This window comes from Cygnus atratus, chromosome 5, assembly GCF_013377495.2.
Source record: "Cygnus atratus isolate AKBS03 ecotype Queensland, Australia chromosome 5, CAtr_DNAZoo_HiC_assembly, whole genome shotgun sequence".
NCBI classification, from domain to species: domain Eukaryota; kingdom Metazoa; phylum Chordata; class Aves; order Anseriformes; family Anatidae; genus Cygnus; species Cygnus atratus.
Genome location: NC_066366.1, coordinates 54,352,136 through 54,376,395, shown reverse-complemented (window position 1 = coordinate 54,376,395; position 24,260 = coordinate 54,352,136). Strand labels below are relative to the sequence as shown.

Below are 24,260 nucleotides of genomic sequence, written 5' to 3'. Positions count from 1 at the left end.
TTTTATCCCTGGCCACTGGCGGATTCCCTCAGCCCCAGCGAGAGGACCCCTGCACCTCAGCGTAAGGGCAGGAGGCGGCGCCCTCTTGGCGTCAGCCGCTCTCACTGCGCATGCTCCGCTCCCTCCCACCCTCACCCGTGGCCAGGCGTGACGTCAGGGGCGGGACCTAGCCCTGTCAGCCGGAGCCTGCGCGGTTGCCAGGGCGACGGGAACGCAACATGGCGGCCTGAGGCCGGGTCCGGAGCGGGGCGAGCGCACGATGAGCAGTAAGGGGCGGGCGGCGGGGCGGGACCGGTCCCCTCGGTCCCCTCGGTCCCCTCGGTCCCCGGGGCCGGCAGCGGGGCCGGGCGCCTCTCAGGAGGCCGTGGCCGTGGGGAGCGCCCGGGCGAGGCGGCGGGTGCGTTGGCAGAGCCCGGCCGGCGCCGTCATTGCGGCCCGCTGCCGGCTCGGGGCTTCCCTGAGGGAACGAATCGCGCCTGTCCTGCCCGGGCAGCCGATCGTGCTCCTGGGCCGCCCTGCCGCTCCCGCAGCCCCTCCTCGGGTCCCTCCCGTCGTTTCTGCAGGAATCGCGGAGTTTCCCCGTTGTTACGGCTTAGTGCCCCTTACAAACAGCCCCTGGCCCGTTCGGGTGTCACTGCGTGCGCTGAGTGGGTGCCTCCGGACCGTGGCTGAACCCAGCTTCTTCTTGCTTCCTCTGTTTTTATTTCTCTCTTCCTGCATGTATCGATGTCATATTTAAATGTCATGGGTTTTCTTCCTCAGCATCTTGGCAGCCTCACAACAAAATACCTACTTTTGGTTTTTATAATACCCCATTATGGTTATTGCACCACTGTCTTTTCTGTCATTTTGCACTGGATTCTTTAATTCCAAATTGGGAGAGATTTTCTGTGCTCTCTAGGCACAGTAATAACAGTCCAGTCTTTGCATTCCATCATTTGCTCATTATTTTCATTTACATTGTTCTTAATTTCCTGGGTCCTGTAATTTCTTATACGTTAAACCACCTTTCTATTGAACAGTTATTTCCCTGTCATTCTCATGGCCACTTTTGCAGTGTTAGGCTAGTTCATGGTGCTAGAACTTCTTCTTACAAATAACTTCTGTATATCTTTGTGCTATTTTGTTGACTTTTATGGAACTTTATTCTATTTTCCTAATCCTCATCTGCCTTTTCTCTAACTATTCCAAGCCTGAACATCCATGTGTGCTGAAACAACAGGGAAAAAAGGAAGAGATTAGGTAATATCTAGATTGTTACAGATGCATGAAGGAATTATTAACTGGGGATTAGATCTTCTTTATTCCTTAGTGTGATATGCAAGTGTAACTCAAATACTGTTTACTAAGTTTCATGCTTGAAGCATTCCATCTTAAAACGCCTGTGAAGTTTTACAAATTTCTAGCATTCTTCACCTAAGAGTACCACAAATTCAGGTAAACTCACTGGTAATTAGTTTTGCTTGGTAGCTGCATTAAGCTGCATAGTGTGATACTGAAAAGCTTTGACCTGACTATTCTCTTTCAGTGTTTGAAGTTACTGTAATTGATGAATCAGAAATAGATTTTTAAGAATCTTCAGAAATCTTGGCTTGTGGGCACAAATTCAAAAATTGCATTAAATTGTTAGTACGCTGTAAGTCTAAATTGTTTTCATTCTTAAACTATAAAAACCCTTATACTACCATTCTTATAATGCCCAGGATCCGTTCAGTTTCTCATTAAACAATAATTAACTTGTCATACGATCATTCTCTCATTTCCTCCCGGGGAGAAAAGCTCTCCCATCTTCAGTGATCTGTTTTGTTGAGAGTTTATATTTAATGTTATGCATCAAAAAGACATTTCAAATAATGCAATTTTCATTCCTGATTCTGCACTTCATTCAATTGATTGCAATTATTCTGGTCTTTGCTGTCACTTTTTCACTGGTGGAGAGGATGGTTCTCTCTTCAGTGTTTGCCAGCTTAAAGCCTCAGGTGTTTGTTACTCATGTGGTTTTTTTTGGTTTGGTTTGGTTTGGTTTGTTTTTTCTATGTCTGACATTCTATTGTAAAAATGAATATACCTGTGGTGATTTCACCGTGATGGGCAGCTAAATTGCACTACAACTGCTCTGTCGCTCCCCTTCCTCAAAGGAAGAGGGAGAAAATAGGATGGAAAAAGGCTCAGGGGTTAAGGTAAGGACAGGGAGATCACTCACCAATTACCATTATGGGCAAAACAGACTCAGCATAGTGAGATTTATGTAATTTATTCCCTACTATTAACAGAGCAGTGAGAAACTAAAAACAAACTAAAAACACCTTCCCCCCACCATCTACCATCTCCTCCCCCTGAGCGGCGCAGGGGAACAGGGAATGGGGGCTGCGGTTAGTCCCTGAGGCTTCGTCTCCGGCACTCCCTCACGGTCCCTCTCTGTCCCTGCTCCACGCGGGGTCCCTCCCACGGGATGCCGTCCCTCCCGAACTGAGCCTGCGGGGGCTGCCCACAGGCAGCAGCTCTTCAAGAACTGCTCCCACATGGCTCCGTCCCACGGGGTCCATCCCCCGGGAGTAAACTGCTCCAGCACGGGTCCCCCACGGGGGTTTGTGACTTAGTGGAGAATGTCAGTTGCTACAAAAAAAAATCTGTTGACAAGTCTTCTTTAGAAAAGCGGGATATAAGTGATCTGAATTTATGATCTTCATCTTATATTTAACTATTTAGTTGGGAAATTAAAACTTAAGGAGGAGGCAGAGATCACAGTGAAAAGCATTCTACTTGCTGAGGTGTGTTGCTTAGTGATCACCAGTCAGGGATCACCTTGCTTAGAGCCCTCCTTGGTCAGTTCTCAGGTAACAGCCCCAAGAATTTATCAATCTCATGGTCCCATCCCTATCTTGGAGTCTCCGGTAGGTATCGCCTCCGTTACCCATAATGATTTTCAGATTCTGTTTCTGCTTTTAAAGTAGTTCTGTATGTAATTGTCTGTATCAAGAGCATTAGACAGTGTAATTGCTTTTAAATTACCCCGTTTTTCTCCCTTTTTCTAATTTAGATGGCCTAATTTGTTAGTTTAAGGAAAAAGGGGGGAAATAGTACGTAGGAAATTAAAAGGATACTTGAATTTCTGGAGAAGATTAGGTTTTAAAGAAAGTCTGGAACAGCACAAAGAATGATAATCAGAAAACCTAAGCAGGAGGTTATAAAAATGGGAAAAGCAAATGATAATTCTCACAGAAGCTGTGCTTTTATATTGGAGAAAGCAGAAATTTTCCCCGTGCAAATCCCCCTAATTAAAATGTAAGCATTTGGATCACAAGGTAAAGAAAGACTTTTAAAAGGAGTAAGCATGAAAGCTGGGGAGGAGAAAAGGGATGACGGCCAACAAACTGATTGCTGGTTGGAAGACATCGTTAGAAAGTCCCTGCCTAAGTAACTTGTCTCTCTGCGAAATTTCTTGGCAGGCTCTCTCCACTCTGAGGCTGTATTTATCCTTGTAAATTAAACATATCTGGAAATCTTCTCGGCCACAAAGAGCAACTGGCATGAAATGGCCCACATCTATGCTAGTAAATTCTCTTATCCTCCAAAACAAGGCCGTAGGACAGAACCTCTGCTTGAGGAATGACCTTAGAAGGAGTCCTCGCCTGGGGCCAGGAAGGTGCCTAGGGGAGCGGTGGTTGTCCCAGGCCAAATGCATGCCAGGGACTGTTGTCACAGTAACTATGCAGACAGCTACACTTCATCGGATTTGCTGCCATCAGCACTGCTTTGGACTCCTACACTAATTTTGAGTCCCATAAAGGGCTGAATATGGCAGAAGAGGTTTCCTGCTCTGCCTCCCTCAAAATGACTGGGTTTGGATCTCTCGTAAATAACAAGACTATCTCAAAAGCAAAAGTAGCACAGAGCCAAGCAGGACTGGTTTTTGCTCAGATGAAATAAGTGGAGGAATTATCAAGGATAGAATCTGTAGGCGCTACACATAAAGGGAAACAGGAGGACAAGGTGGGAGAGGGGAACCCGTTCTTTACCGGATTGGTAAAGAACAGTTGATTACAAAGCTGAAGGAGAATAAAGGAGGAAAGAAAAGAAATGTCAGTTCTGAAGGAAATTAGGAAAAGACTCAGAATATTAAAAAAAAGCATTATTTTTGACCTACTTGAAAACCCATACCTGAAGTTAAGACGGGAATAAAGCTTTAAAATCGGTAACTGCTTTAAAAAAAAAAATTGCAGCAAAGCCAAGATGCACTTGCCCTTCAAGATACAACTTTTTTGTTGTTTGTTTGTGTGAAAGAGCAAAAAATAAACTCAGGTATGAGTTGCTAATGTGCTGGAGCAGAAAAAAAAGATACGAAGTGGTGTGTGCAGAGGCATTGTATCTCTAAGCAAGGAGGTAGTAGTTAGCTCCTGTATTTTACTTTCAGAAATATGAATTTATGTAATGTGGGCAGCAGAACTTTTTCTGTTATTCATTATATTTTCTCTCAAATAACCGATGTGTTACCAAAAAAACTCTTTTATTAAAAAAATAAAGATCAAGCTGTCTGAATTTAATAAATCAATTATGGGTTGATACAGCCTTTATGACAATTTCTAGTTTAAACTTACTGAAACAATATGTCTTTGTTTTTAGAATATAAACTGGTTGGTAAGATAGGAGAGGGAACATTTTCGGATGTTCTGAAGACACTGAGTCTTAGAGATGGAAAGTACTATGCGTGTAAACACATGAAACAGCACTTTGAAAGGTATGCATAATTATACTACTACAGAAAATCTTATTTAAATTTAGTGGGGAAATGCAAAATAAGGACTAAGTGAAGGTTTTTGAATGTCTTAAAGAAGTTTGCATATAGTATGGGACAGCTGCTGCTGATTACGAAGGGCCTTCCTATTTGGCATTGGGGTTATTTTCTTGACTACTCTAACTGGTGTCCTCCCCTGCAGTAAATGCCTGACCCCGGGGTTGAGAGTGAAACAAGAAAAATGCGGACTCAGTATTTAATTTCTGCCTTTTCAAATACACTGAATGTACTTGTGCTGGTTTTATTCTGTCTGTACATAACAGTAGAAGGAAATGTGTAAGCCCTCCCTCCTGGACAGTATGTTTTATTTCAGTCTCATTTTGAGTATTGTTTTAATGCAAGTTAAAAGCACTAGTTTTATCCTTACTCCATGCGTAGCATTAGTTCTCCTTCATACTTGCATTTACATTTGATTACATCCATCAACAGGATGCTACATGGTCACAAAATAGGTGCTTTTTGTCAGTTAGAAAACAGAGAAGAGGGTTGTGTGGAAGTAGAGACATACACTTGATGTTCTTCTCCACATTTATATATGCACCAAACCCTGCCTTTTGGGTCACTGGCTTTGTATTCTCGGTTAAATGTCTTCATTTCCTAGTGATAGCAGTGGGAATGACACGTGTACATAAGTAAAATAGGACACTGCTCTGAAGTGAAATTTGCAATGTAACTCAGAGCTTCAGAGACTATGGAAAAGTGGAGGTTGAAAATCATTACAGTAAGTTTAAACAAAGAAAATGAACCCAAATATCTTCAGTTAATGAATTCATGTGACTTGTGATTGTCTACTGTGTTGTTAGAGAACTGCTGGTCCATTTATGCATTACCTACTACTGACCACATTTGCCCAGTTTATGATCAAAACAGTATTTAAACTAGCTGCTTAGCTACGTTCAGAGCAGATCACACGCAGTCCAGTGCAAGGGAGTAACAAGCAGGCTTGCGTTTTAAGCAGCATGTTTAAAATGTCTTTTAGGCCTCTAACTCTTTGATAAATTGACTGACGAATTCTTTTGATGAAACAAACTCTTCTAGCAACAGATAACAGTGTTTCGAACAGAACCTGCCTGTCCAGAGTATTTCTCCCAGTTTGAAATTGGAAAATTATGATTTGGTGTTTAGCTTCAAGTCACGAGAAGGCTTACGTATCCTGTTCTGATCCGTGAAATAGTGTGCAGAGCTCTTTGTTTCCTGCTTCCTCCTCAGAATTTCTATTGCATGCAGTTTTGTTGTTTATTAAAGTCTATGAGGGCAACTTAATATTTAAACGCCAGTTGAACGGTATTCATTTTTCATGCAATTGCTTATCATTAAAACTTAATTCTAAGTATTAAATTTGGCAAGGCTAGACTGTCACTTTCAGCATCGTGCTGAGCAATAATTGGTATGTATGCTACACCAGCTCAGAATGACCTGTATGATACACACTGTTGTGTGACACACAGTTCTTCCAGACAGCAGCTTGGCATGGTAGCTGACATCTGGAGCACAATGCCTTACTAACCATGTCTAGGTAAGTCCAGCTGCTCTGGACTGGAGGAAGGGATAAAGCCATTCTCCTCTTTACTGACTTGTTCTATAAAGAAACAAAGCAGGTCCTGCATTTGGAAGATCAATTTCAGACTGAAACAGAGTGGGTTCTGACTGTCTCATGGCAGGGAAGAAAGACAATTATAATCTAGTCCCTCATTGCAAATCAGTCTTCTTTTTCTTTTTTCTTTTTTTTTTTTTTAATTCAACTTCAGTATTGAACAAGTGAATAATCTGAGTGAAATACAAGCACTAAGGAGGTTGAGTCCACATCCTAATATCCTTATGTTACATGAAGTTGTTTTGTAAGTATGGTGCATTCATTTCTTCCTTAACCCTTTACTTGAAAAATATCCAGTAACTTTTGGAACTAGAGGCAACCTGTAGGAACTTGACCAGCGAGAAAGAAAAAACAGCAGATACGCCACATTCTAAAGTCATTGTGCCTTTTTTTGTTTGGTTAAAAAAAGGTGATCTATTATTGCCCTGACTCTTCTGTAGCAGACTGAAAAACACTTCAACATCCATGTTAAAATGACAGACTAGATATATTTTAAGCATAGCTAAACTTCATGGCATAATACATAATACTTGCTGGTGATTTGAACCCATGTCCCATATCCAGAGAGTGCTTTTACGCATGGTATCATGTCTATTGGAGACTATTTTGGTTAGGCACACTCAGAGCTTATTTGCTGAAATGGGCCCTGGAACTACAGGGCTCTTGGTTTGGCCTGGCAGGTTGAAGTAGGGATCCAGGCAAAGCAGGAACTTTGCAGATACCCCTTTGCAAATAATAGAAGTTTAGATCTCCGAACTAGGCAGCAGCTGAGGTATGCATTTGAAGAGAGATCAGTCAGTGATGGAGTCGGGCTCCTTCTAGCCACATTTGGCGCTTAAGTGTCTTCTGAGGCCTCACAAAGTTTGAGTTTTATGACAGCATTTACTCCACTGCTGTGCTATGCTTCCTCACCATGTAACAGCAGACAAGTAGTTCGTTATTCTGAGTACTTGGCACAAAACTTGTTGAATGCTTAAAACATTTTTTCTTGCTCTCCAGCAATTCCTCTGCTCCAGCCTCTGGTACTGTACTGTTATCAGCAGACCCATTTAGTACAAATATATGAAAAGCTGGTAATTGTGTCAGCAGCTCAGCTTTCTGGAATTGTCAGCTTCAGCTGCCGTGTTGTTAACCAAGTGTAACCCAGACGGCCAGCCAGCTCGCCTGGCTCTTTTACTGTCTGTAAACTGGGTTGCAGATTGTACCCTCAACCTTTTGTTGTCTGGGTTAACGGAGCATTGTAAACGGGGTGTACTTTAATTCAATTACCTTCTTCCTAGAAAACTGAAGACCTAAAAGCATTTGCCTTTGCAGGGCAGTGAAATGGAAAATAAGGTGTCAGATATATAATCGTATCTTGATAATACTTAAAACTGCTATTGTCAGCAAAACAGAGATTCCAGTCAGAGTCAGGTACCCATTTCCACTGATACTAATGACCGAAAGTGTTTCCATGTCTGGCATAATGTTTCCTCTATATTATTGTAACATTGTACCATTTAATTTACTAGAAATTTCTTGATAGTGAACAGTGTCACATACTCAGAAAACATGCATTCAAATACCTTCACGAGTAAATCAGATCGTAAAGTCTCCTAATTTGTTTCTTCAGTGATAAAAAAGCCGGCTCCCTTTCACTGATATGTGAACTTATGGACATGAATATTTATGAGCTGATAAAAGGTATGTAGCATGTGCTTAAGCAGACAACCCCTCCTCCTGTAGATCACAAAGTGGAATTGACTGTATTGCACCAGGTTATTCACTGTTACATATTATGAAACTTTTAGTGAATTTTTATGCTGTACTGCTTCATTCTATATTAATTTCCAGTGCAAAATTCCCAGTTTAAAGCATGGATGCATGCAGAAGCTTTCTAAGGGGTCACGTCAATGGCGATCTTTCCACAGTCACTTGAAAACAGGGAAACAATCTTCTCTACAAAACTATTACCTTATATAACAAAAATACTTAAACAGGTTCTTGTTAAGTCAGGACTATAACGAAACAACTTGAAGATTATTCCCATTTGTTTCAAAGACTACTGAATCAATGAATAATGATTTTCAATTTTTGTGTCTAGTAAAAAATGCCTTTTACCAAGCTTTCTCTATAAAATAATGTAGTTCACTGAAAACACCTAAATAAAGAATTCTGGAGATGTTTGTCAAGGCAGGTGGGAGACCATAAATCTTAAGGAAGAGTTCCTACAGAAAGGTTTAGAACAAAAGCTAACTTAAAAACAGATCTCTTACAGAAACCCAAAGGAGTTGGATACAATAAATGGAGGGCCACTTTCAATTTCAATATTTAAAGAGGATTTTTTTTTAATAATTAAAAATGTGTAATGTCTTGAGAGCTGGGAGATTCGTTTCCGTAACTCAGCATGCAACTGATATTCCATGCAATAGAATAAAGACTTGCTCTCAAACTTTATGTTCATGACATTGAGTATTCAGATCTCTAACAAAAGTAGTAACCCTGTTCTGACCTAGATAAAGAGCTGAGATTAAAATACACTTACTTGACTCTGTAGATTCAGCTGTGAATAATTGCTGCTTTTTATTTTTCCGTGATCAATTTGTGAAGTTATTAAGTCAGAGTGAGTAGTAGAATATAGGAAGGAGCCCTCATTGACAGTGAATTAGTCCAGTGCATTAAAAACAATCCTGTAGCTTTTTCTAGGAAACATACTATACTTCACTTATGGAAAATCAGAATGTTTAGATTTGTTCTTTAACTGCCTTTAAAAAAAAATCCAAAACACCAAATTTCATTTGGTGTACATTTCTCAGTGTTTCTCTTGTTCTTTTCATGTGACAAAACCTGCTATATTGAACATTGTACACAGATGGAAATTAGCCTAATAGTTTCAGTATGTTCTGCTTTTTTAATTTTAAATACAGTTCTTATCAAACTCACAGGAATTTTTTCCATACGAAGATTGTTTTCCTGCTGCTTTTTTCAGAAATTAAGTTTGATGATTTCAAAGTAAGCCTAAGTATGTGGTGGTTTTACCTTGCCAGGCAGCTGAACTCCACCACAGCCACTCTCTCACTCTACAAAGTGTCAAAAGGACTATTTACTATGGGGCAGAAATAAGTGTGTTTTTTTTTTGTTGTTGTTGTTTTTTTGTTTTTAAATCTCTCCCAGACAACTCTATTTATGGCTTACTGCAAAGTTGAGAAATATAAGATGTGGCAGCTTATTTAAAAGAATAGTTGTTTGGCAAAAATTCTGAGTTCATATTTAAATTGGAAAATTAATCTCAATTCTGAGCCAGAACACTTATTGACCGGGGATATCTGGATAACAATGGAAAATAGGAGCTGCTTTTGAATTTTCTGGGTTATGACTTAAAGGAGTGCAGTATTAATTTATAGAACAACTAAATTGTGTGTATTGGCGATGTTCTGCCTGAAAACAGTTTTCAGAGTGTACAAAAGTAGTTACATTTCAGACAGTTTGTAGTCTTTTGTGTATTTCTACAGTATATAGTAATATAAATCCTTGCCATTTTCTGAATACTCTGAATCTTGCAAAATTAAGTTCAAAGAAGGTGCAGGACAATTTAAAAAAGCTTTAAGTTAGAAAAATTTAAAGGTAAGCATGGTTTGTACAAAATTTTGTAGTGAAGAAAAACAGGGATTAGCTGTAAATTAATTTCTAATTTATCAAGGTGTATGAAGACACTCTTTTAATTAGGAGGACAGTTCATTGTAATGCCATAAATGTGGGAAGTTGATCCTTTTTCTCCCCCTTCATTACACTGGCAACAGATTCATGTTATTTCAACCAAGGCTATTTGTCTTCACACAAAGTCATAATTCTGTAACTATTAATTTGTAGTGGTACCACAAGTCATTTCACGACTGAAAAACAGCCTTGCCTTTTCTTTAATCAAGAACAGTTTGGTCATTTAAAATTATAAAAAAAAATAAGGCTCAGAGAGAGGTGGGGAAGATGGCCTGAAGAAAAAATGATTGTAGCCTCAAATTTACTTCGTAATGACTTCCAAATAAGATTTGTGTAGTGATAAATCTGAAAGTAGAAAAGTTACAGTAGTTACCTGTAAAGAATTAAAAAAAAAAACAACAACAATTGAGCATGACTTCTTTTCACGAAGGCTTGATTTTTTAAATACTAGTAATAGTCCAAGTTGGGTTAAATAACAACACTTTATAAAATCTTTTCTACTGTAAATAACAAAAAACCTGAATTTGAAAACACCATCTCTGTCTACCGGGGTAATAATATTACAATTCCTGGTATAAATGGTGCTCCGTTTCAAGCGCTTTGTTATCTAATCGTGCTCGGTGGATTATGGTGGCTGGCTGGAGGAGCACGGTGAGCAGCTGGGGACACCGGTTCGCTTGCAGCGAGTTTTTGCCCTGCTCATCTCCCTCCTCCTCCCATGCCAAGCACTCGCGCTGCTGTCAGCATGCAAACCAGTACCTGTTCTGGTTTTCAGAAATGTGATCACTTCTGCCACTGTTGATGACATTGCAGCATTACATAAAGGCATTACAGCAAGATTAAAAGGCCTTTGGAGCCTGTAAAAGAAAAAAGCTGTGTAGGTACTGAAGGGCTCTGAAAAACAGGTAAATTTTATAATTGTGCTTATTGCACAACTGCAATAGCAAGCTAAACTACCTAGGTTAACCTGTAATTTGCAACTCGATTGTGAATCACAGTTATTTAAGCATTGCACTAATTTGAGGTGATTGATAGGAATCTTGAACCTTAAGGCCTGTTCCTTTTTTTAGAAAGGAAATGAGACATTTGGAAGTGATATATTCCAGTTCTATTAGAACTTGGAGACAGATATTGCAAGAAAAACACACAGTAAAAGCTAAGGCAGTTTATAGACTACTGAATTGACAGCTATGTTAGCTGAACTATTCTGGTGCGTACTGAAATTTAAATTATGTCTAAATTTGAGTGGAAAATGGATTTCAAAGCTAGCTATAAATGACCGAAATAGCATAATTGAAAAAGGTAATATAAATTGGAAGCTGAAGATGTTTTTTTCTTTGTATTCTGTTGTTTGTTAAAAAGGACTTGTACAACTTGAAATTTAATTCTAGGAAGGAGAAAGCCATTACCTGAAAAAAAAATAAAGAACTACATGTATCAGTTATGCAAATCTCTTGATCACATACATAGGTAAGAGACCTGCTTCGGCAACAGCTTTACAGTACACGCATCATACATCTATTTCAGAGTCATCTCTAGGTAGATACGTATAATGTGAGGCAGCAGACTGCTGTAGGGTGAAAAAAGGCCATTGCCCAGATACTTCTTTGCCTGTAGCAGAGCCCTGGAAGTCAGCAAGCTGGCAGCCAGTGCTGCACAGCACCCCACGGGAGCTTTGCTCTCTGTGCAGGAGCCCTGCTGGGAGAAGGGGCCCTTTCCATCCTTTTCTAACCCCGCTGAGAGCAACACCAGATAGCTTGACTCCTTCCTCAACTGACCCTTTCCCCATTCCTGTGGCTGTTGTACCACCATGGTGGTAAAATTCAACTTTTTACTATGCTGTTGATAAGGCTGAAAGAGTGTTAGTTTCTTTACTCTTTTTCTTTACTCTTTTTTTTTTTTTTTTACAAATAACTGGAAGCACTGATAATTTTTATCTTTTTACTGAACTCTTCTCTCTGATCTGTTTATATTGGTACAGAAATGGGATATTTCACAGAGATGTGAAACCAGAAAACATATTAATAAAGGTAATTCATTTCATGTGAGAATATTTAACTGAAAGTGAAGTATATTGATATTTTTCTGTTTATGCTGAGAAAGTAATGCTTCTTCATGAATAAAAATACAGTTTTTAAATATATACAAACAGGTGCTTCTAATACTTCATTCCTGATCTAGAGGAATGAACAAGCAGGTTTGTTAGTGGCTAAATCCAGATGAATCTGATATGTTACAGCCTTCGTGTGTCTATGCCAATCTGCAAACTGGTCCTTTATCATGTATTAATCCATATTTTCCTTTCTGTATTAACCTAGAGACAAGCAATAGCATTCAGTTCTGCATCTCATTCTCTCTACATTTAATGCCTAGGTTTAGCGGCAGTTATTCATACAAAAGAGAGCAGAAGATACTGGCTTCCAGAAGATTTCTTCATTGAAATGTATTCTGAGTTTCAGAATGTTATTTTACTAATGTCTGAAAACAAGGATTTCAAAATTCACTTTATGAAATCTTATTTTCTGGAGATAATTTTTTCTTTTAAGTCCTCTAAATGTGCAGGAGAAACTGTTGCAAAGAAAAGCTAAAACCACCTGTTATATCACTGCTAAACACAAGAAATCTAAGAAAATAACTTAATCCAGATGTCCTATTTAGCAGTCTTCTCTTCAGTAATAGTCCATATGCTTTTCCATTAACTCTTAGCTCTGTCTTTTAATGATGAAGAGAAAGGCATTTGTGCATATTATGGGACATAAATCTCTTCGGGTCTTGGAGCTACATGTTATTTAAATGCAGTTTTGCTGCTATACTACTCTCCCTGGGTTTTCTGAAATGGTATTTTTAATCTGTTGATTTCTTTTATGATGACTACTTCACACATTTAAGGAAAATCTTTGCTTGAATACTTCAGTCTTTCTAAATTGTCAAAATACTTTATTTTTGCAGCAGAATACCCTGAAGCTAGGAGATTTTGGATCTTGTAGGAGTATATATTCTAAGCAGCCATACACAGAATATATCTCCACACGCTGGTACCGAGCACCTGAATGCTTGCTTACAGATGGCTACTATAGTTACAAAATTGATATGTGGAGCGCTGGCTGTGTTTTCTATGAAATCACAAGGTACAGTGTTCAGTTCGTTATTGCTAATCGAGAAAATCAAAGGTAAACAACTGAAATAAGGAGCACATGGTATAGGTAATCTGATCTTTGCTTCCACGGTTTTATGGAAGTTCAGTGCATGATTAGTCTGCCAGGTTCACGGGGCATTTATCGTCCATTGTCTGGTCCTCTCTTCACCCTATGGCAGGTTAGTAATAAAGCAGTGCGATGATTAAGAGAACATAATAGCCATAAAAAATATTTACAAGGAAAACAGCATTTTTGAGCAGTCTCCCCTGCCCCCTGACTTCATGTTTCAGTTTGATAAAAAATGAATTTTATCTGCCGTATCTGTGAAGTATGGCTCATTTCCTGTCATGAGTATAACTAACCATCCTCAGTCTTGTTCATGCACTTGATGGTAAAATTTTCCCTCTTCTAATGAATTGCTCTTCTGCAAAAACAGATGAGATCATAGAAGACGATCCCTTGGACTTACTGGTTTGGTTTATAAAATAGTTTGTTCAAGACCCTTGTGCTGGGACCTTCTGTCCTGGAATATTTTGAAGTTAGTTTCTGATGCAGCAAGAGTTCAGAAAAACCTGACTTAAAGTCCTTCAAGATTCCCAAAGATGATAAAACTATTAATTCAACAAAATTGTCGTTGGCCTTCAAGAAAAAAAAAAGAAAAAATAACCACCATGAGTATTTCTCCATTATCTTTGTGCCCTAGCAACAGCAGCAGTTCTTTATTCTCCTCCCACACTACTGCCTCTGATATGCAACCAGGAGTGGTAACATTTGCTTTGCTTCTTTCCTCCTCCTCCACATGGCAAGTGCAGCTGCTGCCGTCACCATCACATTAAATGACAACCCTTATGCTTTGGCTGCTAACTTGTAGAAACAATTCTCCTTCGGTCAGAAAACTGTTAACAGAAAAATTCCAAATGTGGCAGTTCTCTTGCAAAGTAAATTGGGAACAAATGCTTTAAAAATGCCATGTTTTCCCATCCCAATTTGAATCGGTGGGCTTTGAAGATTTGCAAGGAAATTACATGCTGCAAACTTAATTTTTTTTTAAGCGTAAAAAACCTTAAAGATGTTTCCTCGTAATTTTAGCTTAATGAAACAAATATCAGCCTTTGCAACCACTGCACGTTTTCAGAGACCTAATAGATGTGTTCAGAAAGAAACGAGAAATGTTTATTGGAAATAACTGAATTTTAAAAGATACAGCTTTGCCAAGCTGAAGGAAAGTACGGACAGGTTTGTTTCTTTTTAGGAGAATCTTGCAGTTTTTGCTGTTGAACATTTGCATAAGCCTTTACACTTGAGACCACATTTTGTAAGGATTTTTTAATCTTTTACTCAGTCATGCTTCTCTTTCACACCTTGTTCTTCCTTTCACTATTCCTTATAAACCTGGGCTCCTGGATTATGTTTCTTTTGTGCATTGCGCAGTTGTCTTTTGTTAAGTTTTAGCTTTACATTTAGAGGCAGCACATTTTTGTAATTCACATAAAAACCCACTCCCAACTGCTTGTCTCAAGAGATACAGCTGCACAACATGAATCAGCTCTCTTTTTCTCTCCTTCTTCCTCTCAAAGCTTTATGAAGACATTCAGAGAGATGTGCAGCCAGCTGTTTGATTGAATTTGCAAACACTTAAAAGAAGTTTCTTCCTTCTTCAAAAAGGGATGAATGTTTTGTTTTCAAGAATCAAGTGGTGCTACTGAAGTGTTTCTTAAATTATATACCAAAGGAAATGCTCTGCTAGTATGGAGAAAGGGAACATATGCAAGAAACAAATGATAGTGGACCTAACTTGTTGAGTCAGATTGCTCTATTGATAACAATTTTCAAGGACTCTGTGCAAGTTTTATATTAACTGAGGATCAAGTTCAGGAATGCAGTCCAAAATACCATCTTTCCAGTATTGCTGCTTGTAAAGAACCTCCGTGTAAGAATGGAATGTTTCTTATAAATATGTATTTGTGTGCATACACAGCAAGAGGGACTGCTTGCTTCGGCTGTCTTAAAACGAGAAAACTCATACTGTCTTCTGGGATCTGCCACTTCGCTAGAAGAAAACAGAATCCCATACCCATTACCTTTGACCAGGAGGGATGTTGTCTTTACATATTTTACTTAAAACCTGTGAGGAGAGGGCAATTACAGATTTCTGTTTAATAACCCTAACTATCCTTTCTGTCCAAAAATGCAGTTGTATTAATCTACTGCTCACGTTATCTTTCTGTTGTTGGCTAGTATTAAACTGTTACCAAACAAATAACACAAAAGATTATCTTTCTCTTCAATGAAAAAATGTTAACCAAAGTGGCAGCTATGCCATTTAAACTAGTTTGTGTTCAGTAGTGCTAATTCCGTCTCTTACCTTGCAGTTTTCAGCCTCTCTTTCCTGGATCTAACGAACTGGACCAAATTTCAAAAATCCATGATGTCATAGGCACTCCTGCCAAGAAAACTCTCGACAAGTTCAAGCAGTAAGTATGCATTTCCATAGCTATTGGTCTCAGTGTTCAAATATTCAAAATACAACTGTACAGCTGTGCACAATTTCTATACAGGGAACCATCACAAAAATCAAATCCTTTTGTGACACCTGCTGACAGTGGTGTCTTCTGTCTCTCCCCGAGCCCCAGAGACAGGCATGTATTTGTGACTCTTGTAGGCAGAGCAAAAGAAATTTGAGCCTACATCAATCTTATTTGGCCTTATTTCTGTAGTATCCTTAAGGTCAATGGCATAAATTGTTCTCTCTGAATATGCATGAATAACTGTTTGTTCTCAACTTCCTTAACACAGGTCAACAATTATGAATTTTGATTTCCCCTTTAAAAAAGGAAAAGGAATACCTCCTCTTGTGCACAATTTATCTCCTAAAGGCTTCTCTCTCCTGTATGCAATGATAAAATATGATCCTGATGAGAGAATTGCTGCCCATCAAGCATTACAGCATCCTTATTTTCAAGAATTCTGGCAAGTGACTTCAAATCATTTCAGTCTTGAAGACTACAATTAAAAAGTGGGGGAACACTATGTGCTTATTATTTAAAGAGGACTGAAGTGAAGTTCGCTTACAGTGCTAATATTTACGTTGCAACACAATGAAGTATCAGTCAACATAAGTCTTTGCACTGAGTCCAAACTTCACCTAAAGCACAACTGATGTTTTTCCTCTTTTTGTTTTCTTTTTTCCCCCAAACTTTTTAGGGCAGCTGATACACAAGCTTTGGCCACGCACAGAGTAAGATTACTAGAAAATACAGCAGGGCAAGTACCTCTGCATTTGTGGCAAATTTCAAAGAAAAGCCAAAAACAGGTAATATTTTAGTGGAAGCACTGTCAGCCCACTTAGAGAAAGTAATTTGTGACACTGAGCTTGTTAGCTAGAAACAAATGTTTTACTTAAGCTGATTACTTGGTTTTATTCAGTCTGCCCAGACACCAGTCTTTGTTGGGTCTGATGCAGCTCGCCATCCCCCCAGGCCCTGAAACTCAGGTTAGAATATAAAAGCTGTGATACCATGTAGTACCTCCAGCAGACAGTTTTCATAGGTGCTGCTACTTAGAGAGTCAGTGCCATGTTGTTTAAAATATGGTCTTCTGCTTTTTTTGCTATCTACCCTTGACTTTTAAAAAGGTTTTACGGATAAAGTTGTAGCAGAGAGAGAAAATATATTTGTGCTCTCAAAGCCTTCAGTCTACATTTTCAATACATTTGTCGTTGTTGGTTTTTGTTTCTTTGTTTACTTTGTTATCCTGTATTCAGATCATAGCCAGACAAATACTGAATTTACACTCGACACTGAAAATCAGCAAATTAAAATGTGATGAAAAAATCTAACTAAATTCTAAGTAAAACTTTGTTTATAGTCAAATTACATGAAAAATACTCAACATATGCAGTCATAGAGTTCATTCTGTCTGCAAGGTGAGAGAGAAGTTAGTATTGCATGAAAAACTCTGAAATGCAGTTTTTTCACAAAAATCACCACAGTAGATAAAAAAAATATATATATTTTCTGCTGTGCATTTAACATAGAAAGCAGGAATTCTCTTTTCATGCAAGCAGACACTTTTTCCACCTGTTTAGTTCTTGGGTTCATCAATGTGAGCTTTGTAAGAAGCACAATAGGGAAAAATTGCAAGAAACATCATGTGAGTTAGTAATTTTTAAAAAGAATTAGTTGAAATAGTATTTAGCTGAGTAGTTTTGTTTTGTTGTTGCTTTTAGTTTTTTATTCTTTAAGATGTTATCAGAAAAAAATAAATTTTAATTTCTTTATTTTAAAAGGATTCTCTTAGGAAAGCCCAGGAAAAAACAAAACAACATCGACCCCCTTGTGGAGAATTACCAATATTAAATCTTTCTGGAGTAGCCAAACTGACTTCCTGTCCTACGCCTACATTGCGTTCAGTTTTTCCTACAGCTAAGGGAAGTGGGGAAACCCCCGTGGTACAGTCTGTTAGATTTATGGGATCAAATATCGAGGTATAGACTCTAACTTGCTCATTAAAGTATAACAGCCAAATATGTTTTACAGAGCACATTTCAAACTTCTGTTGTTTCCTCAACAGTCTGAGAAACAGAAGGCCCTTGAGTCTTCCCTGAAACATTTCCACTTACCTGCTATAGAACGAAGAGGAGGAGGTTACTGACCACCTTGTAAAGATTTTGGAGGGTGAGGAAAAGCATGGCTATGCAGTGAGTGAAACAGCCCCGATCATGCTGTCATTGTTAGAGATCTAACAAAAACAACAGTGCGTTATTTTGTGTTTCTGACAATTTGTCAGAAAACCCCACAAGGTTATAACGGGCTGCTTACCTAGCATTTTGGTATTCTGTTCCTGAAGACTATCAATATTTAATTAAAGCATTGTTCTGGCCGAGCTTAGAGAGCACTCTGTATTGAACTTCTTAAATATCTTTTCCTTTTAGAACCTGATGGAGGAAGGGGTTGGTTAAAAATAACATGAAAGGATTTGTTGAGCTTCAATATAAAAATGCAATGTTGCCTAAAAAATACAAGTTTTCACATTATTGAATAAATGGCAGCTAACTTGACCTATCATTTTGTATATTTTTTAGATTTTTTTTCCAGTGATTTCTGCAAGGTATTTACCTCCTGTATTTAATGACTTCAACCTCAAGCTTTACTGAGAACATGCAAATTATGCAATCACATGAGATACTTGATTTTGATACAGTTAATGTAACTGTTAAATATTTTTAGATAACTATTTACTAGCTAAAAGATAAAGCAACTTTTTGTCTGATTCAAAAACAGATCAACTTTGGCCAGTTCTCTTCAAGCAGTGCTCTTAATCAGAAGTTTAAACAGTGACTGATACTGCAGCTAGTTGCTTGTAAGAGCAATACATGAATGTATTTCATCATGTTTCAGAAATTTTACAGATCCTCAGTAACAATTTAATATAACGTTATTGCTCTCTAGCTCTATACAAAGCAAGTGTTTAAAAGGTATTTTTATCATACTTGGAAAGTGTTTATTAGAATTTGATACCATTGATTTTAAAACTCCTGAGATCTCCTTAAAAAAAAATGCAATCATTAACTTGATGTTTTACAAAACAGTTTTACTATTTACAAACCAAATGAGTATGTTTGTGTGAGGCCTACTTTGCTAGGGTTTAGAAATCTTTGGTCAACTGGTATAGCTGCAGGACAGGTTTTGCAACAAACTTTTTTTTTGTTAGTCCTAAATTACTCTGCTCATAACTGGGTTTTTCACCTACCTTCCTGACACTGAAACCGAAGAGCTCTGGGCCATCTGCTGCTGTGCAGCAGCTCTCTGTGCAACAAGAAAGTGAAAAGCAACCAATGCCAGATCAGCACTATTGCTCAGCAACAGGGAATGTCCTGTGCTGCCTAACTTTTTTTGCCCCTTTTACAGAAACAATGAAACAAAATTCAGCAACTCAACTGTAAAATCTAACTCGGGCAGCAAAAGTCTAGATTTGTGACCATCACTGCTGCACTGTTTACCCATCCTTTAATTTCTTGTTCTTTTCCTTTTGGGTTATGAGGCAATCAGTGATACATTTTCAGGTCTTATATTTTATAGTCATCAAGTACAGCTTAGTTTTTTACTTTCGTGGTAGATTCACCACTGCACAGCTTGTGGTGGAGATGAGAGGGGGGTGGTCGGGGATAGGCAGAGAAAGGTGGCAAAAGGCATGTTGTGGTAGATAGGCTACAGCTGCACAGGCATGAGGCAGTGTGAAAGGCAGGAACAGAGGCAGCAGACAGCTTAGTGGATCACATTTTAGAAAAAAAAAATATTTAAAGCTACTAAAGCAACCCTTAATTATCAATTTGAGATTGATGCTCTAAGTCCAGACAAACTATTTGTCCTAATTGGTTAAGATGCAGCTTAAATGATGCAGCAAAATACATGTTAACATAACAATTCTATAAAAATGTGAGTAATCTAAAATAAATTATGCCCATTATTCTCTCAGCTCTCCTTCCAAGATTTTTCTAGGATATAAACTTGTGAAAATAATGATTGCTCCCGCTCAGTTAGAAGTTTTCCAGTACGTAGGGTTTTTATTGTTGTTGTTTAAAGAATCAGTGTCTCATACAGTCTACATCCCCATCCTATTCCCTGTTCTGCCATTCAGTGTCTGGGTGACTTTGAGCATGCCCAAGTTTGCCATTGGACCTTCTCAAAGGGGGAAGCTCATGATACTCAAGTTCTTTACAAATTCTTTTGAGATCTACTGCTTAGAAGTGTGTGGCTATCTAATGTTTATCTTCGTGTTTTGAAGAAGGCATTCTTTTCACATGCTGAGGATCGACATGTCATTACTAACAAATTCTTTATATGTGAAAATCTCAGCAAGCTAAATGTTTATGGACCGTGGGAGTCATTTTTTGGTTTGATTCAAATTTGACTGTCCAAGTTCACTATCTTGTGCGTATAGCATGGCCTACTCTACATTTGCTCATTTTATACCATTTCTTCCTAGCAAAATTCTAGAATCTCAATAGGAAGAATGGAAATACCTCCCGGTAAACTGTAAATTACATAAATCATTGTAAATTACAGCACATGAACAAGGTTCAGCAGGGTAATCTATATTGCTGCTACTCATCCTGGGTATGCCACAGAAATAGCAGCTTTCTCTTACTAGGATTAAACAAATATGTAAGCAGTCTTAGCGGCAGTTGTGTAGTAGACCAGTAGAACACCATAAAACAGGGAGAATTAAACAGCGGAATGCAACAGTATAGGTAGAGGCTGTTTCTCATTTTATTGAAACTCATACTGGATGAAGGTCATCTTTCCTCCAGTTCTAAGCAAAAAATACACTCCTGACCATGATTATCTTGAAACTGCAGCGGGAGTACATGAAGACAGAGCGACCAGCCGAGGTCTACTGTTGTGTTACAGTTATCATCTCCCCACTTAGTCACGCTTGTATGTTAGCTGCTCATATCGTTCAAAGAGAACAGACAGAGAGCTTGAACAGTAACAATGCAATCTAATATTTGTTTGATTATCTAGCATTAATTTACAGACGCACACAAATAATTAAAAGGTGTGATGCTAAGCATAGGAATTAAGGATGGCAGGCCTACAGGCAACATAGTGTACCAGTAACCTCCAGCTCCTTACCTTTTTTTACCACAAGTTTATCCAGTGTGGTTTTCTGCTTTGTTTTTTTTTCCAAGAGGGGAAGATGGTGAGTTGCTGAGTGTTACCTATTTGTGGTTAAGCATGGTATGCAGAAGTACAAATGATAGTCAAAAATTAGGTACTGTTGTATCTGAGGGATCTTGCTCTCCACAGTTATGAATTTGTCACATGATTTTTAACAGATCAAGCATATGTTGGTCTCCAGATTCTTAAACCAGAAATTTAAAAAAATTTTAAAAAATCCTACAATTGGCTGATGATCCAAACTCAGAGCTCTCTTATCTAGGGTAATACAGTAGGCCAACTATGTTCTTTATGCAGATACATTAATTGTATTGGTAGCTTCCTATAAGCTCTTTTCTGGAAGTCTCAAACAATAGATGCTGAAGTTTAAACAGTTTCATTCAACAATTCAACCCCCACCCCTCAAAAGAATTCCCTCAGATCTTGTTTTCACAAGATATTTTCCTGTTTTCAAGTGTTATTGCAACTCTTTGCATCTGTGAATAATATCAGGTAGGTAATTACCTTATTTGTACACCAGGAAATAATTATATTTGTTGAAAAATAAAAAGTCAGAAATTTTCGTAGCTCTAAACTTGGAGAGAAAAGGTTATCAGAGTAGTATTTTGTATATTACCAGCAATTCTGTCTCACATAATAAGTATCTGGGGCTGTCAGTCTGTTGCAATGAAAAGAAGCAAGTTCACATTCAGCAAATTGCTTTTGCTATGAAAATTGGGTATTTCAATTGAAGTATCACTTTGAAAATATTTTTTCTCCATTTCTTTTAAGCTTTCAGGTGGGTCTTAAAGGGCTTTGTACTTACAGTGCTTCATGGGCATTTATTTCATGACAAGTTCTTTGCTATTATTCTTCTGGAGACCACTTACACTTCTCTGGCTCTTGGATTATTAGGCAATCTTGAGTTTTTCCGACTTGCTTTATAGTTAAAATACGTTCAACTTTAAACTATGAATTGGGAAGTATTGTTCCTACCACCATTCTTCAAGCCAAAATTCTGTACTGAGATGATCTGTGTTCCACCCTTTAATTTTTTCTGTAGAACTCTAAGTTCTCTCCAGGTAAGTTATTAGCATCCCTTTTCTTCCTAGAATCATTTTTTTTTCCCCCGTATGGAAGAAAGGATGGGATGGATAAGTTCAAGCTGTCAGGTACCTGCAAATGGTACAGAAGATGTTGCTGAAAAAAAAACACAAAACCAGGCTCCTTGTATGCTATTTGACTACGGTTTGTAACAGGGATGTACTCTGCGACCAGAAATGTAAGTAGCTGCCACTATTAACCTCAGATTGGGTACTGTGGTCCTTCCAGTACTGATTTTTCCTACAGCTGGTAAAATACAAAGTCTTTTAAAGAGACTATTACATCTTTTCCTCAACTGTTTTATTTTGACTCAAACCATGTGAAGCACGCACATCAAGGACTCTACAGGGAGATAACTACCCTAGGTCTCAGTGACAAGGTTTATCTGTATTTTAACAGTTAAACCCAATATGTTAATAAAAATTTCTGAACGATAATGCTGCTCAGTTTCAGTATTTTCCCCATTCCTTGTATTTTAGAAGACTGCAAGTAGCTGAGAATTATGAAGTACAGTTCCGTCTTTAACAAAGTAGACAATCCAAATGCCGGCTTATACATACATCTGGCAGTCTTCTGTATGCTAGCTGCCTGAAATGAATGGGAGATGTAGTTGCAGGCAGTTACTGCAGTTGTTTCTCTGCAGGTTTTCATTCACTTCCTGAAAAACACTAGCTTCTCATGCCCGAAGGTGTCTAATGTTTACTTGCAATGAGAAACATTCTACCCCCCTCCATTGCTGGAGGGCAGGACGGGCAGATTTTGCTGAGGTGTGCCCTCACATAGAGCACGTGCCTACTTGGGCACATTGCACATTCTCAAGCTCTTGGCCTCGGTTCTGCTCTGCCTCCCTGCAAGACGCAGCAATAAGCTGCCTATTTCTGCATAGGGCAGAGGGAAAGATATGACTGGTACTTCTGTCGTCTGTCATTGCTGGGGCTGGACATGGAGCAACATCTCTTGGGGTTTTTTGCATCTTCACAAGAAATACCGAAAACATTTTAAGTGTTCTGTTACTGACTAAAACTGTGTGTTCAGACAAGCAGCATTAGACTATACAAACACACAGATACGTATTTCCATCGTACTTATCAGTTTTAAAGTGTTGAATTGTAAACAAGATGCCTGTATACAGGACAAACAAGTTGTCTCAGAAACCTAGCTGCTCCTACACGTTGACATAATTTTAATTTGCCAGGTCAGAGGGTGTGTTTGTCCATTACTGTTGGAATGGTCACCTCTGAAGTCCCAGGACAAACACACAATATTATGTGATTACAAAATCCTCACCCCACAACGTTGTCTGCAAGATTTCTGCTACATGATGGATTTGGAGATAAACCACTAAGAATGAGAACAGACCACCATTACTTCATTTTCCTAGTCAAAACTCAACTATATTAAATATGAAGCAATGTTCTAGGTAAGATTTTTTAAAGGAATTTGTTCTACAAAGTTTAGATTATATTTCTGTACCAAACATTTAATTCAACAAAGGATTGATTACATCAAAGCTGATCAAATTTAAACAGAAAGTAAACAAAAATGCATATTCAAGATAGTTTAATATGTATTTTCTGAATTAGAAATATCACTTTCTTAAATGAATGAGAATTTCTAGTGTAATGATCCATTACTCCCCTCCCCCACCACTGAATTACATTATTTGTACATATAATACAGAGCTGATTGCAGTTGGAAACAACAATATTAAAATAAAGGTTTAATAGATACAAAGGATCTTTTCTCCACAACATAGTTTTTCTGGTGTTTGGACACCAGATTTAAAGTAATTTTCTATTAGCATTAAACTATTTAAGTGCAAAACAATTTTGTTTTAAAAATCTAAGATTGCAGCATCCATCTTCCTGAATAACATTTTGAAGCCAGAAAGTAATGACTTTCATTTTCTACGAGTGCATTCCAGGCTGTCTTCTAGCCATCTCTGGTTAAAAAAATCAGTGCAAAATAAACAATGGTGAAGTACTAATTTAACCATTGAACTTACTTGGATTTAAGAAACATACTTTATTTTACACTATATATATATCTTTTATTTATATATTTATATATATAGATTAAATTACACTGGACTTTAAAAGTATAAAGAAAACCAAAAATGTTACTATTTTTTTTTCTGCAGCACCAAAGGAAGCTTTTTTTTTTTTGTTTTTAAATGAAAACTCTTCCTTGGGTGAGCAGCTAGCAGTAGTAGCTGTAATAAGAACTCATTACATTATTCCTTGCAAATTACTATGTGATTCACATAATTCCAT

The 24,260-nt window shown here is 38.1% G+C and overlaps 1 protein-coding gene across 9 annotated transcripts; it reads left to right on the top strand.

The window, feature by feature from the left end:
* The first annotated feature begins 174 nt into the window (after positions 1–174).
* MOK (MOK protein kinase) lies at positions 175–24,258 on the top strand. Of its 9 annotated transcripts, XR_004779375.1 has the most exons (15): positions 175–266; positions 4,624–4,738; positions 6,544–6,633; positions 8,002–8,072; positions 11,477–11,555; positions 12,067–12,115; positions 13,035–13,213; positions 15,595–15,696; positions 16,019–16,192; positions 16,427–16,535; positions 17,511–17,708; positions 17,795–17,898; positions 21,996–22,165; positions 23,183–23,407; positions 24,128–24,258. XR_004779375.1 is itself a non-coding variant. In XM_035551188.2 (13 exons), the coding sequence occupies exons 1-12, from the start codon at positions 260–262 to the stop codon at positions 17,873–17,875; spliced, it is 1,254 nt and encodes a 417-aa protein (XP_035407081.1). In that variant the 5' UTR covers positions 175–259; the 3' UTR covers positions 17,876–17,898; positions 18,156–18,177. The 9 variants fall into 9 exon arrangements, 7 of the variants coding, with proteins under 7 accessions (XP_035407081.1, XP_035407080.1, XP_035407084.1 ...); XR_004779376.1 differs by lacking the exon at positions 17,511–17,708; XM_035551188.2 differs by lacking the exons at positions 21,996–22,165; positions 23,183–23,407; positions 24,128–24,258 and adding an exon at positions 18,156–18,177.
* Positions 24,259–24,260: the final 2 nt, after the last annotated feature.

What these genes read in the sequence shown, in the direction of transcription:
- MOK (XM_035551188.2), top strand. An exon ending in ATGTTACATGAAGTTGTTTT is followed by an intron (nt 6,634 to 8,001) that starts GTAAGTATGGTG and finishes TTGTTTCTTCAG; the next exon opens with TGATAAAAAAGCCGGCTCCC. An exon ending in CAGAAAACATATTAATAAAG is followed by an intron (nt 12,116 to 13,034) that starts GTAATTCATTTC and finishes TTATTTTTGCAG; the next exon opens with CAGAATACCCTGAAGCTAGG.